The following is a 16,752-nucleotide window of genomic DNA, read 5'->3' as shown; positions in this document are numbered from 1 at the left end:
CTGCAGAATCTCATACTACACACTCCTCAGCTGCTGCAGAATATCATAATACACTCCTCAGCTGCTTCAGAACCTCAGTATACACCTCAGCTGCTGCAGAACCTCATGGTACACTCCTCAGCTGCTGCAGAAACTCATAGTACACACCTCAGCTGCTGCAGTACCTCATAATACACCTCAGCTGCCGCAGAACCTCATAATACACTCCTCAGCTGCTGCAGAAGCTCACAATACACCTCAGCTGCTGCAGAAGCTCATAATACACCTCAGCTGCTGCAGAACCTCATAATACACCTCAGCTGCTGCAGAACCTCATAATACACCTCACCTGCTGCAGAACCTCATAATACACTCCTCAGCTGCGGCAGAACCTCACAGTATACACCTCAGCTGCTGCAGAGCCTCATAGTACAATCCTCAGCTGCTGCAGAAACTCATAGTACACTCCTCAGCTGCTGCAATACCACATAGTACACACTACAGCTGCTGCAGAACGTCATAATACCTCAGCTGCTGCAGAACCTCATAAAACACCTCAGCTGCTGCAGAACCTCATACTACAATCCTCAGCTGCGGCAGAACCTCATAGTATACACCTCAGCTGCTGCAGAACCTCATAGTATACACCTCAGCTGCTGAAGAACCTCATAGCATACACCTCAGCTGCTGCAGAACCTCATAGTACACAATCCTCACCTGCTGCAGAACCTCATAATACACTCCTCAGCTGCTGCAGAACCTCATAGTATACACCTAAGCTGCTGCAGAACCTCATGCTACACTCCTCAGCTGCTGCAGAACCTCATAATACACCTCAGTTGCTGCAGAACCTCATAGTGCACACTCCTCAGCTCCTGCAGAACCTCATAATGCACACTCCTCAGGTCCTGCAGAACCTCATAGTACACACTCCACAGCTGCTGCAGTACCTCATAGTACACGCTCCTCAGCTGCTGCAGAACCTCATAGTACACACCTCAGCTGCTGCAGAATCTCATAATACACTCCTCAGCTTCTGCAGAACCTCATACTACACACTCCTCAGCTGCTTCAGAACCTCAGTATGCACCTCAGCTGCTGCAGAACCTCATAGTATACACCTCAGCTGCTGCAGAACCACACAGTACACACCTCAGGTTCTGCAGAATATCATAATAAACTCCTCAGCTGCTTCAGAACCTCAGTATGCACCTCAGCTGCTGCAGAACCTCATAGTATACACCTCAGCTGCCGCAGAACCTCATAATACACTCCTGAGCTGCTGCAGAACCTCATAATACACCTCAGCTGCTGCAGAAGCTCACAATACACCTCAGCTGCTGCAGAACCTCATAATACACCTCAGCTGCTGCAGAACCTGATAATACACCTCAGCTGCTGCACAAACCTCATAATACACCTCAGCTGCTGCAGAACCTCATAATACACCTCAGCTGCTGCAGAGCCTCATAATACACTCCTCAGCTGCTGCAGAACCTCATAATACACTCCTCAGCTGCTGCAGAACTTCATACTACACTCCTCAGCTGCTGCAGAACCTCAAAGTATACACCTCAGCTGCTGCAAAACCTCATAGTATACACCTCAGCTGCTGCAGAACCTCATACTACACTCCTCAGCTGCTGCAGAACCTCATAGTTCACACCTCAGCTGCTGCAGAACCTCATAGTACACACTCCTCAGCTGCTACAGAACCTCATAATACACTCCTCAGATGCTGCATGACCTCACAGTGCACACTCCTCAACTCCTGGAGAACCTCATAGTGCACACTCCTCAGCTCCTGCAGAACCTCATAGTACACAATCCTCACCTGCTGCAGAACCTCATAATACACTCCTCAGCTGCTGCAGAACCTCAAAGTATACACCTCAGCTGCTGCAGAACCTCATAATATACACCTAAGCTGCTGCAGAACCTCATGCTACACTTCAGTTGCTGCAGAACCTCATAATATACACCTAAGCTGCCGCAGAACCTCATAGTATACACCTCAGCTGCCCCAGAACCTCATAATACACTCCTCGGCTGCTGCAGAACCTCATAGTATACTCCTCAGCTGCTGCAGAACCTCATAGCGCAAACTCCTCAGCTGCTGCAGAACCTCATAGCGCACACTCCTCAGCTGCTGGAGAACCTCATAGTGCACACTCCTCAGCTGCTGCTGAACCTCATAGTGCACACTCCTCAGCTGCTACAGAACCTCATAATACACTCCTCAGCTGCTGCAGAACCTCATAGTGCACACTCCTCAGCTCCTGCAGAACCTCATAGTACACACTCCTCAGCTGCTGCAGTACCTCATAGTACACACCTCAGCTGCTGCAGAACCTCATAGTATACACCTCAGCTGCTGCAGAACCACATAGTACACACCTCAGGTTCTGCAGAATATCATAATAAACTCTTCAGCTGCTTCAGAACCTCAGTATGTACCTCAGTTGCTGCAGAACCTCATAATACACCTCAGCTGCTGCAGAACCTCATATTATACACCTCAGCTGCTGCAGAACCTCATATTATACACCTCAGCTGCTGCAGAACTTCATACTACACTCCTCAGCTGCTGCAGAACCTCAAAGTATACACCTCAGATGCTGCAAAACCTCATAGTATACACCTCAGCTGCGGCAGAACCTCATAGTGCACACTCCTCAGCTGCTGCAGAACCTCATAGTACACAATCCTCACCTGCTGCAGAACCTCATAATAGACTCCACAGCTGCTGTAGAACCTCATAGTACACTCCTCAGCTGCTGCAGAACCTCATAGTACACACTCCTCAGCCGCTACAGAACCTCATAGTACACACCTCAGCTGCTGCAGAACCTCATAGTACAATCCTCAGCTGCTGCAGAACCTCCTAGTACACTCCTCAGCTGCTGCAGAACCTCATAGTACAATCCTCAGTTGCTGCAGAACCTCATAGTGCACACTCCTCAGCTGCTGCAGAACCTCATAGTGCACACTCCTCAGCTCCTGCAGAACCTCATAGTACACACTCCTCAGCTGCTGCAGAACCTCATAGTACACTCCTCAGCTGCTGAAGAACCTCATAGTACACATATCGGCTGCTGTAGAACCTCATAATACACCTCAGCTGCTGCAGAACCTCATAGTACACGCTCTTCAGCTGCTGCAGAACCTCATAGTACACCTCAGCTGCTGCAGAACCTCATAATACACTCCTCAGCTGCGGCAGAACCTCATATTATACACCTCAGCTGCTGCAGAACTTCATACTACACTCCTCAGCTGCTGCAGAACCTCAAAGTATACACCTCAGATGCTGCAAAACCTCATAGTATACACCTCAGCTGCGGCAGAAGCTCATAGTGCACACTCTTCAGCTGCTGCAGAACCTCATAGTACACAATCCTCACCTGCTGCAGAACCTCATAATAGACTCCTCAGCTGCTGTAGAACCTCATAGTACACTCCTCAGCTGCTGCAGAACCTCATAGTACACACTCCTCAGCCGCTACAGAACCTCATAGTACACACCTCAGCTGCTGCAGAACCTCATAGTACACTGCTCAGCTGCTGCAGAACCTCATAGTACACTCCTAAGCTGCTGCAGAACCGCATAGTACACGCTCCTCAGCTCCTGCAGAACCTCATAGTACACACTCCTCAGCTCCTGCAGAACCTCATAGTACACACTCCTCAGCTCCTGCAGAACCTCATAGTACACACTCCTCAGCTGCTGCAGAACCTCATATTACACACCTTAGCTGCTGCAGAACCTCATAATACACCTCAGCTGCTGCAGAACCTCATAGTACACACTCCTCAGCTCCTGCAGAACCTCATAGTACACACTCCTCAGCTCCTGCAGAACCTCATAGTACACACTCCTCAGCTCCTGCAGAATCTCATAGTACACACTCCTCAGCTGCTACAGAACCTGATAATACACACCTCAGCTGCTGCAGAACCTCATAATACACCTCAGCTGCTGCAGAACCTCATACTACACTCCTCAGCTGCCGAAAAAAACTCATAGTATACACCTCAGCTGCTGCAGAACCTCATAGTATACACCTCAGCTGCTGCAGAACCTCATACTACACTCCTCAGCTGCTTGAGAACCTCATACTACACTCCTCAGCTGCCGCAGAACCTCATAGTATACACCTCAGCTGCTCCCGAACCTCATAATACACTCCTCAGCTGCTTGAGAACCTCATACTACACTCCTCAGCTGCTTGAGAACCTCATACTACACTCCTCAGCTGCTGCAGAACCTCATAGTATACATCTCAGCTGCTGCAAAACCACATAGCATTCACCTCAGCTGCTGCAGAACCTCGTAATACACTCCTCAGCTGCTGCAGATCCTCAGTATACACCTCAGCTGCTTCAGAGCCTCATAGTATACACCTCAGCTGCTGTAGAACCTCATACTACACTCCTAAGCTGCTGCAGAACCTCATAATACACTCCTCAACTGCTGCAGAACCTCATAGTACACTCCTCAGCTGCCGCAGAAGCTCATAGTATTCACCTCAGCTGCTGCAGAACCTCATAATACACCTCAGCTGCTGCAGAACCTCATACTACACTCCTCAGCTGCCGCAGAACCTCATAGTATACACCTCAGCTGCTGCAGAACCTCATACTACACTCCTCAGCTGCTGCAGAACCTCATAGTACACTCCTCAGCTGCCGCAGAGCCTCATAGTTTAAACCTCAGCTGCTGCAAAACCTCATAGCATACACCTCAGCTGCTTCAGAACCTCATAATACACCTCAGCTGCTGCAGAACCTCATAATACACCTCAGCTGCCGCAGAACCTCATAATACACTCCACAGCTGCCGCAGAGCCTCATAGTACACTCCGCAGCTGCCGCAGAACCTCATAGTACACCCCTCAGCTTCTGCAGAACCTCATAGTACACACCTCAGCTTCTGCAGAACCTCATAGTACTCCTCAGCTGCTGCAGAACCTCAGTACACTCCTCAGCTGCTGTAGAGCTTCATACTACACACGTCAGCTGCTGCAGAACCTCATACTACACACCTCAGCTGCTCTAAATTTATCAAAGGTCCCAAAATAATTAACACACCTCAAAATCATGCTTCAAAAACCCACAATCCCCAGAATATAATCCGGAAAGAAAAGGTGTGGACTACATTTAAATTTTCAAATTTAAAACCATCTTTAATAAATAAATATTATTAAAAACCACAAACTTACAAAAAACAAGGGTAAAATTCACAGTACATATGGTTGGGAACAGTAAGTAAGCTATATCGGGTAAAGCCTATTTAATACAGCTCTAAATGACCAATCAATTTAGTACAAAAACTCAGTTTATAAACAGTCAATAAATTTTACAAAATTCATGTTTAACACATAAACTGCCTGTTCAAGTATATGCATTGCTGGGCCATTATATAGCAAAAAAGTGCATAGTGCTTGATAGAATGGGGTAAAAAAAACACCCTCAGTATAGTGCTATATATATACATGCAATCACCCATCCCGCAAAGCTTCATTAAAGAACTGGCATGTAAAGTGAAGTTACCATAAACTTACATGATCAGCTGTCCCGATAAGCACTGTCCACAGCACCCCTTGACAGCGCCGTTTCGCCTGACTGGCTTCCTCAGATATGGGGCATATGTGTCTATCGCTACTTAATCCATCCTTATATATGGTGTAATACAGGTGAGACCGGCGTCAGCCTAATTGGGCTGGTTTCGGCGCATGCGTCCGTCATAAGGCTCCCAGATGGAACATATGATTTCCGGTCTTCCGCGCTTGTGAAGCGAGCGACAAGCGCTTCGCCTCACTCAGTGCGCAGAGACGGAAATCAGGGACTGCCTCTGATTCACGCATGCGCACCCCCAATGCCGAAGCCGGTGGTGAGTGTACTAATGTTCGACGCCGGAGTGCACGTGCGCAAATTATAACTACGCAACACCAGCAGAACGAATGTTAGAAGCCGGAGTGCGCGTGCGCAAAATTGTAACTACGCAACACCGGCATAAATTACGCCCTAGAGAAGAACTATTGTATGGCAATCGACGGAATGACAGCAAAAAGAATGATAAGAATGAAATTAGGTTATTATGCAGAACCTCATAATGCACACCTCAGCTGCTGCAGAACCTCATAGTACATCCCTCTGCTGATGTATTCTAATCTCCATTAAAGCATAAACATATGAATGTGTGGCACCTGAATCAAGCAGAGCTGCAGTAAAGCATGGGTAGTGTGGAGAACAGCAGTTTCCATTTCTGATGAGACAAGAGATGAATTTCCATGATGCCGGTTTCACACATCCTGATATTTCCGATGCTGGAGATATCGGTGTCTGTGTGTAATATTTGCTGCACACGTGTGCCACATCAGTAACACATACCAGCGCTTGAGAAGCAGTAGTACAGTAAGCGCTGTTCCCCGGCGTCGGGTTCTTTAGACTGTTCTCATCATTCTCTCCTGCTCTGACAGCGATCAGCGCTAACAGGGGAGAATGATGAGTTATATTCAACTGATTACACTGACCACAGCCAGCGACTGATGGAACTACTACTCCCATCAGCCTACACCTGCTGCTAATAACAGTGAGAGCAGGTGGCTGATGGGAGTATTCACTCGCCTCCTGCGCTATAAATAAGTAAAAAAAAAAATCAGGTGTGGGTTCACTTGTATTTTTGATAACCAGCCAGGCAAAACTGACAGCTGTGGGCTGCAACCCTCAGTTGTCAGCATTAACAAGCCTGGTTATCAAGAATAGAGGGGTATCCAAGGTTTTTAAAGGGAACCTGTCACCACGTTTTTGGAAGATGGGATAAAAATAGCGTTAAATAGGGGCAGAGGTGGGCGTTACATTAGTGTGTGTGTTATGCGTTTATTACCCACCTAAGTTGCCGAAATAACTTTGCAAAGTCTCCGTTTTCGCCTGTCAATCAGGCTGGTCAGGTCGCATGGGCGTTGTCTTCCCCCAGATTTGGCGTAGTTTTCCGTTGGTGGCGTAGTGGTGTGCGCATGCCCAAAGTCCGGAATCCTCTTCCAGGGGATTTAAAATAGCGCGGTGTTCGTTATTGCATTGGTGATCGGTGGGCGCGGCCATCTTCCTTTGGCCGCGCGTGCGCAGAAGCGGCGCTCTGCTGGCCGCGGCTTCAGGAAAATGGCCGCCGCGATATCCATCTGCGCACGCGCGGCATCCCGCGGCCATTTTCCTGAAGCCGCGGCCAGCAGAGCGCCGCTTCTGCGCACGCGCGGCCAAAGGAAGATGGCCGCGCCCACCGATCACCAATGCAATAACGAACACCGCGCTATTTTAAATCCCCTGGAAGAGGATTCCGGACTTTGGGCATGCGCACACCACTACGCCACCAACGGAAAACTACGCCAAATCTGGGTGAAGACACCACGCCCATGTGACCTGACCAGCCTGATTGACAGGCGAAAACGGAGACTTTGCAAAGTTATTTCGGCAACTTAGGTGGGTAATAAACGCATAACACACACACTAATGTAACGCCCACCTCTGCCCCTATTTAACGCTATTTTTATCCCATCTTCCAAAAACGTGGTGACAGGTTCCCTTTAATTATTTAAATATGTAAATGAAAAAAAAAAACTTGGCATGGGTCCCCCCCCCCCCCATTTTTGACAACTAGACAAGGTAAAGCAGACAGCTAGAGGTTGGTATTCTCAGACTGGTAAGGGGTCATAGATATTGCCCCCCAGTATAAAAATAGCAGCCCTTTGTATTGTCAGGTGACATCAAGCCCACAGCTTAGTAATGGAGAGGCGTCTATAAGACACCTATCAAATACTAATCCTATAGTTATATGTAAATAAAGACACAGCCAGAATAAAGTCTTTTATTAGAAATAAAACAAAACACAGTTTTCCATTTTTATTTAAAAATAACAAACACCGTTATATTCACCTAACGCCCCCATTCCACTGAATCCCTCGCCTCCTGTAATAAAACAAAATAAATAACAATATCCCTCACCTGTCCGTCGTTCTGTCACACCAGCAGTAACCTCGATGTCGTCACCGCCGGTCACTGACGCTGAAGCTCATTCACCAGTGGTTCTCAGCCTGCACGGTCGCATCTTGGCGCCATCCAGGTTGAAAACTATCCCCAGACATAGATTACGACGTGGGACAGAAGGACGGACAGGTGAGAGATATTGTTGTTTTTTATTTTTTGTTTATTACAGGAGACGAGGGATTTGGTGGAATTGGCGTTAGGTGAGTATAACTGTGTTTGTTATTTTTACATAAAAATGGAAAACTGTGTTTTGTTTTGATTTCAAATAAAAGACTGTATATGAGCACACGATGCAGATTTAGTGCAGAATTGGTGCAGAACTGCTGCAGATTTTTCTGCTGCAGAACTGCACTGTGATTTACAGTACAATGTAAATCAATGTGAAAAAAAAAGCTGTGCAGAAAAATCTGCGCAGAAACGCTGCAGATTTCAAAGAAGTGCATGTCGCTTCTTTTGTGCAGTTCTGCAGCGTTTCTGCACGTGCAGAAAATTCTGCACCACATTTCCTACGTGTGCACATAGCCTTAGGCTATGTGCACACGTTGCGGATTCGGCTTAGGAATTTCTGGTGCGGATTCTGTCTCTCCTGGCAGAAAACGCACCTGCGTTTTTTTGTGCGGTTCCGCAGCGTTTTTTTGTGCGTTTTTACTGCGGTTTTCTTGCGGATTTGCTGCGGTTTTTACCCCTGCGGTTTTCTATAATGGAGTGGGTACAAAAACGCTGCAGATTCACAAAAAAGAATTGACATGCTATTTCTTTAAAACCGCAGCGTTTCCGCAGCGGATTTTCCGCAAAGTGTGCACAGCAATTTTTTTTTTTTTCATTGATTTACATTGTACTGTAAATCAATTGCGGATCTGCAGCATTTCTGCACCTCAAAAAACGCTGCGGATCCGCAGCAAATCCGCAACGTGTGCACATACCCTTATTCTGGCTGTGTCTCTATTTACCATATAACTATATGATTAGTAATGGATAGGTTTTTATAGATGACTCTCCATTACTAAGCTGTGAGCTTGATGTCACCTGCCAATACAAAGGTGACATCAACCCCACAAATTTGAACTTTACTTAGCACTGCTATAGTGCAAGTGGGAAGAGCTGGGCAAAGAGCCAGAATTGGTGCATCTAATAGATGTGCCTCGTTTGGGGCGGCCGCAGGCTGCTATTTTTATACCGGAGGGGGGCAATATCTATGGTCCCTTACTAGCCTAAGAATACCAGCCCCCAGCTGTCTGCTTTAGCTTGGCTGGTTGACAAAAATGGAGGGAATGCCATGCTGATTTTTTTAAATTACATATTTAAAAGGCTTGTGGACCCCTCTATTCTTGATAACCAGCCTTGCTTAAGCTGTGAGTTTTGCCTGGTTGGTTGTCAAACTTACAGGGGAACCCACGGCGTTTATTTATAGCGCAGACGGCAGCTGATGAGTACTCCCATCAGCCACCTGCTCTTATTGTTATTAGTGGCAGCATGTCTGGGCTGATAGGAGCAGTAGTCACATGAGCCGCCGCCTGCTGGCAGAGCAGGGGCGAAATGATGAAAGCCGTCATCAGCACCCGGCACTGAGGAACAGCGCTAACTGTACCACTGCTTCCCTGGCGTCGGTACGTGTCACACGGATGACATCCATGTGTCATCAGTGTGCACGTGTACAAGACGTTTTGCAGCCCGTGCTGCTGTTAAAAAAAACGGACATGGAAACGTGTTTTTCCCGCGGACACACGGTCCGTGGAAACACACTGACGTGCACAGATGTAAGTGCAGAGAAGATGGAGTCAGGAATCGAGGGTGTGCTCTAATGGAGCAGGCCTGCAGTGTGTAGAACTGAGAAAGGTCAGAACATTGAACACAGCGTCAACAGAAGATGGACACGCGCTTCAGACATCCTCAGACTACAACAGACGACGCAGCGGACCCGGAGTCACTGATTGCAGCTGCGCTCACACGTGCAGCTGCGGTGCATTTTTATTGCTGCACTCATATCAAGGGGTGACATTTTGCAACAGTTTTTAAAAACCATAAAAACGCAGCCTTATGGGCATAAAAAGCAGCTATGATGGAAGATAACTCCCATTAATTCCTTCAGAGTATAACCCCCATCGGACGGCATCTCAGGACCAGCGTCGGCCTACACTATTTACTTTTAATTTGCTTTTTTTTCCCCCATTTATTTGGGGGTTTCCTGTTTTCACGCTCCGTCACTCGTCGCCCACCTGCTGTCACATGTCAGACGCTGCGGCCCCTCTCAGGGGTACAGTGGGGGGCGGACAGACCCAGGTGCCCCTCACCGCACCCCCGCCCTTCATTGGCCGCCCAGATTTAAAGCCAGAAGGGGAAGTGAAAGCCGCTCTGTTACCGAACATCTGCAGAGAGAAACCCCCGGTGGAGACCCCCAACCACCCCGAGACTCAGCTGCTGCGGCGCACACTGGTGTCATCTGTCTGCACCGGACATGATGGGAATAGATACACAGCTCAGCAGACAGTATCACACAGGAGAGGATTAGATACACGGCTCAGCAGACAGTATCACACAGGATAGGATTAGATACACGGCTCAGCAGACAGTATCACACAGGAGAGGATTAGATACAGGGCTCAGCAGTCAGTATCACACAGGAGAGGATTAGATACATGGCTCAGCAGACAGTATCACACAGGAGAGGATTAGATACATGGCTCAGCAGACAGTATCACACAGGAGAGGATTAGATACACGGCTCAGCAGACAGTATCACACAGGATAGGATTAGATACACGGCTCAGCAGTCAGTATCACACAGAATAGGATTAGATACATGACTCAGCAGACAGTATCACACAGGAGAGGATTAGATACACAGCTCAGCAGATAGTATCACAGGAGAGGATTAGATACACGGCTCAGCAGTCAGTATCACACAGAATAGGATTAGATACATGACTCAGCAGTCAGTATCACAGGATAGGATTAGATACACGGCTCAGCAGACAGTATCACAGGATAGGATTAGATACACGGCTCAGCAGACAGTATCACACAGGATAGGATTAGATACAAGGCTCAGCAGACAGTATCACACAGGAGAGGATTAGATACATGGCTCAGCAGACAGTATCACACAGGAGAGGATTAGATACACGGCTCAGCAGTCAGTATCACACAGGAGAGGATTAGATACAGGGCTCAGCAGACAGTATCACACTGGATAGGATTAGATATACGGCTCAGCAGTCAGTATCACACAGGAGAGGATTAGATACAAGGCTCAGCAGACAATATCACACATTATAGGATTAGATGCACGGCTCAGCAGTCAGTATCACACAGGATAGGATTAGATACACGGCTCAGCAGTCAGTATCACACAGGATAGGATTAGATACACGGCTCAGCAGTCAGTATCACACAGGATAGGATTAGATACACGGCTCAGCAGTCAGTATCACACAGGATAGGATTAGATACACGGCTCAGCAGTCAGTATCACACAGGAGAGGATTAGATACACGGCTCAGCAGACAGTATCACACAGGAGAGGATTAGATACACGGCTCAGCAGTCAGTATCACACATGATAGGATTAGATACACGGCTCAGCAGACAGTATCACACAGGATAGGATTATATACACGGCTCAGCAGTCAGTATCACACAGGAGAGGATTAGATGCACGGCTCAGCAGACAGTATCACAGGATAGGATTAGATACACGGCTCAGCAGTCAGTATCACACAGGAGAGGATTAGATACACGGCTCAGCAGACAGTATCACACTGGATAGGATTATATACACGGCTCAGCAGTCAGTATCACACAGGAGAGGATTCGATACACGGCTCACCAGTCAGTATCACACAGGATAGGATTAGATACACGGTTCAGCATACAGTATCACAGGATAGGATTAGATACACGGCTCAGCAGACTGTATCACACAGGATAGGATTATATACACGGCTCAGCAGTCAGTATCACACAGGAGAGGATTAGATACACGGCTCAGCAGACTGTATCACACAGGATAGGATTAGATACACGGCTCAGCAGACAGTATCACAGGATAGGATTAGATACACGGCTCAGCAGACTATCACACAGGATAGGATTATATACACGGCTCAGCAGTCAGTATCACACAGGAGAGGATTAGATACACGGCTCAGCAGACTGTATCACACAGGAGAGGATTAGATAGACGGCTCAGCAGACAGTATCACAGGATAGGATTAGATACACGGCTCAGCAGACTGTATCACACAGGAGAGGATTAGATACATGGCTCAGCAGTCAGTATCACACAGGAGAGGATTCGATACACGGCTCAGCAGACAGTATCACACAGGATAGGATTATATACAGGGCTCAGCAGACTGTATCACACAGTATAGGATTAGATACACGGCTCAGCAGACTGTATCACACAGGAGAGGATTAGATACACAGCTCAGCAGACAGTATCACACAGGAGAGGATTAGATACACGGCTCAGCAGACAGTATCACACAGGAGAGGATTAGATACACGGCTCAGCAGACAGTATCACACAGTATAGGATTAGATACACGGCTCAGCAGACTGTATCACACAGGAGAGGATTAGATACACAGCTCAGCAGACAGTATCACACAGGAGAGGATTAGATACACGGCTCAGCAGACAGTATCACACAGGAGAGGATTAGATACACAGCTCAGCAGACAGTATCACACAGGAGAGGATTAGATACACGGCTCAGCAGACAGTATCACACAGGAGAGGATTAGATACACGGCTCAGCAGACAGTATCACACAGGAGAGGATTAGATACACGGCTCAGCAGACAGTATCACACATGACACTGTCCCTGGGGATAATACATTTCTGCGGAGCGGATATACGGACGGTTGCGCTCAGTCCCCTCCACCCACTATCCCATCGCACATGGCGGCTCCAGCACTGGGTAACATGCGCCATCTGGTGGGTGACATTGGGCCTGCGCTGGTTCTAAGCACTGAGCCCGATCCCTTGTGATTGGGATTAACCAGGTCCTGGTTACCAGGATAGTCACATTTCACAAGGCAGAAACTCCTCCGCTCTGCTCTGTACATGTGGACGTCCTGCAGACGGGAGCGGATCTCTACAAACCTCATTACTAGACATTTATATAACAAATCTGCTGCATGTGGATGTTATAATGTCTGTACAGCGCTGCGGAATGTGATGGCGCTATAAAGGAAATGCATAATAACAATACACCCCGAGGGACAAACAGAGCGAGTGCCCGGACCCTGCGCCTGCCTCACGTCACCACAGGCCACAGCCAAGACATAACTGGCCCGATACCCGGCAGCGTCTGACTGGAGTAGTTTGGGCCCACCAGAGAAAGTCATTCTTGGGGCCCACCATGCCTAAGGGGTACAAGCTGTAGAGTCTTCCCTTAGCTTCCATCTTGTCAAGCTGATAATCAGGGAAGATTTTCCAACTATATATCTGTCCAATCTCCTGACAAACCAGCAAAATGCTCATTTGTTGGGTGCAATGATTTTTATGCTTGATTTCAAAACATCCTTATCGGCAGCAAATAATACTGTGTAAGGGCTGTCCCACACATCCAGATAATTCCGGTACCGGAATAAATCGGTACCGGAGTTATCCGTGTCCGTGTGCCTGGGAACTCACGTAGGCCATATGTGCGGCACACATGTGCCGCCCGTATGGCGAGTGGGTACCACACGGAGCGTGTGGTACCCACGCGTGTGGTACCCTGCATCGTGCTGAAGCCGCGATTCATATGTTCCCTGCAGCAGCGTTTGCTGCAGAGAAAATATGAATAATAGTGTTTAAAATAAAGATCTATGTGTCCGCCGCCCTCCCACCCCCTGTGCGCCCCCCCCGCTGTTCTGAAAATACTTACCCGCCTCCCTCGCTGCTTCCTGGTCTGGCCGCGGCTTCTAGTGTATGCGGTCACGTGGGGCCGATTATTTACAGTCATGAATATGTGGCTCCACCTCCCATAGGGGCGGAGCCGACTATTCATGATTGTAAATGAGCGGCCCCACGTGACCGCATACAGTAGGAGGCGCGGGGCAGAGAGGAAGGAGTGACAGCCAACGAGGGACCGGGTGAGTATTTTCAGGACAGCGGGGGGGGGGGGGGGTGCACAGGGGGTGGGAGGGCGGCGGACACATAGATCTTTATTTTAAACACTATTATTCATATTTTCTCTGCAGCAAACGCTGCTGCAGGGAACATATGAATCGGGGCTTCAGCACCATGTGGGGGGGGACAGCGCTTACTGTAGCGCTGTCTCCTGCACGCACACGGACCCCAGACGGAGAACGTCCGTGTGAGGTCCGTGTTTTACACGGACCCATTGACTCTATTGGGTCCGTGTAATACGTGCGCTCCCACGAACACTGACATGTCTCCGTGTTTGGCACACGGAGACACGGTCCGCAAAAAATCAATGACATCTGAACAGATGCATTGATTTTTATGGGTCTACGTGTGTCAGTGTCTCCGGTACGTGAGGAAACTGTCACCTCACGTACCGGAGCCACTGACGTGTGAAACCGGCCTAAGGCCGGTGTCACACTAGCGAGTTTTACGGACGTATGAGCCCTCTGCTGGATGTCCTCATGAACTGGAGCCTGGTAAAAGTTCCCACGCTCGAGTTCATATGAGGACATCCAGCAGAGGGCGCATCACCGCGACTCAAGGTAACTACAGGACATTCCCCTGCTTTCCATTCATTCCCCGGGGTTTTTACAGGCACGAGCACTGCTTTAGCACAGCTCCTGGCTGTAAAATGATTTAACCCCTTCAGATGGATTTACTTTGTGGGACTTGACCTGAGCGTCGGAAGGTATGAGATATTGTTGTTTTTTTATTTTTCCTTTGTTACAGAACGAGGGTCTTCAGGTGGATTACCAGTATAATAAAATATTACAACAACCTGTGTCTTTATTTCATTAAAATACTTTTAAATAATGTGTGTGTGTTTTATTAACCATTTCGTACTATTGGATTAATAATGGATAGGTGTCATAATTGACGCCTCTCCATTATTAATCTGGCTTAATGTCACCTTACAATAGCAAGGTGACATTAACCCTTCATTACCCCATATCCCACCGCTACACGGGGGTGGGAAGAGAATGGCCAAGTGCCAGAATATGCGCATCTTCCAGATGTGCCTTTTCTGGGGTGGCTGGGGGCAGATGTTTGTAGTCGGGGGGGGGGGGGGCAATAACCATGGACCCTCTCTAGGCTATTAATATCTGCCCTCAGTCACTGGCTTTACCACTCTGGCAGAGAAAATTGAGCGGGAGCCCACGCCAATTTTTTCCATTTAACCCTTTATTTTACAAGCTACAGCGCCCAAATTTTGCACATACACACTACTAACATTAGTAGTGTGGAATATGCAAAAAAAAAAAAGGGATATGAGATGGTTTACTGTATGTAAACCATGTCTCATATGTCGGGTTTGGGAAGGAGAAAGAAAAAGCCGGCAATTGAATTACCAGCTTTTCACATATCTCACGCTGAATTAAATATAAATACTACTATATAATTGTCTAAGGGTCACTTCTGTCTTTCTGTCTGTCCTTCTGTCTGTCTGTCACGGATATTCATTGGTCGCGGCCTCTGTCTGTCATGGAATCCAAGTCGCTGATTGGTCTCGCCAGCTGCCTGTCATGGCTGCCGCGACCAATCAGCGATGGCCACAGTTTGATTAGTCCCTCCCTACTCCCCTGCAGTCAGTGCCTGGCGCCAGCTCCATACTCCCCACAGTCAGTGCCCTCTCCATACTCCCCTCCAGTCACCGCTCACACAGGGTTAATGCCAGCGGTAACGGACCGCGTTATGCCATGGGTAACTCACTCCGTTACTGCCGCTATTAACCCTGTGTGACCAAGTTTTTACTATTGATGCTGCCTATGCAGCATCAATAGTAAAAAGATCTAATGTTAAAAATAATCAAAAAAATTAAAAAATCATTATATACTCACCTTCCACCGCCTTTCCCGCTCCTTGCGACGCTCCGGTGACCGCTCCATGCAAGTGGCAGGTTCCGGTGCCAAGGATGGTATGTGAGAAGGGCCTGCCATGACATCACGGTCATGTGACTGCGACGTCATCACAGGTCCTGCGCTCATATCAACCCTGGGACCGGAAGCTGCCGCGTGCACCGCACACAGGGCCAGGACTTCAATGGGCCTTCGGAAGGTGAGTATATGTTTGTTTTTTATTTTAAGTCTGTATACTACGTGGCTCTGTGCTGGGCAATATACTACGTGACTGGGCAATATACTACGTGGCTGGCCAATATACTACGTGGCTGGCCAATATACTACATGGACATGCATATTCTAGAATACCCGATGCGTTAGAATCGGGCCACCATCTAGTATATATATATATATATATATATATATATATATATATATATATATATATATATATATATATATATATATATATATATATATATATATATATATATATATATATATATATATATATATATATATACTGTGTATATATATATATATATATATATATATATACTGTATATATGTTTAACGAACATTTGAGCACATAAATCCATTAGATGTCGGTTTTGCAAGCCTGTGAGAAAATATCGCAGTACGGATGCCATACGGATTACATACGGAGGATGCCATGCGCAAAATACGCTACCACACCCTGCCTACGGATGACATACGGATCACTATTTTTGAAACATTTCTGCGTATTAC

The 16,752-nt window shown here is 47.6% G+C and overlaps 1 protein-coding gene across 1 annotated transcript in view; it reads right to left on the bottom strand.

Moving 5' to 3' along the window:
- The window catches only part of SWAP70 (switching B cell complex subunit SWAP70), a 122,476-nt gene extending 115,912 nt beyond the window's left edge, over nt 1-6,564 (bottom strand). The window contains exon 1 of the mRNA XM_077286651.1: nt 6,373-6,564. Coding sequence (XP_077142766.1) covers nt 6,373-6,549 — 177 coding nt within the window. The 5' untranslated portion in view covers nt 6,550-6,564. The remainder of the gene's footprint in view (nt 1-6,372) is intronic.
- Nucleotides 6,565-16,752: the final 10,188 nt, after the last annotated feature.

The sequence above is a fragment of the Ranitomeya variabilis genome, chromosome 2, assembly GCF_051348905.1.
Source record: "Ranitomeya variabilis isolate aRanVar5 chromosome 2, aRanVar5.hap1, whole genome shotgun sequence".
NCBI lineage: Eukaryota > Metazoa > Chordata > Amphibia > Anura > Dendrobatidae > Ranitomeya > Ranitomeya variabilis.
The sequence above is the reverse complement of the archived record's forward strand: the minus strand, read 5'-3'. Positions and strand labels throughout refer to the sequence as shown.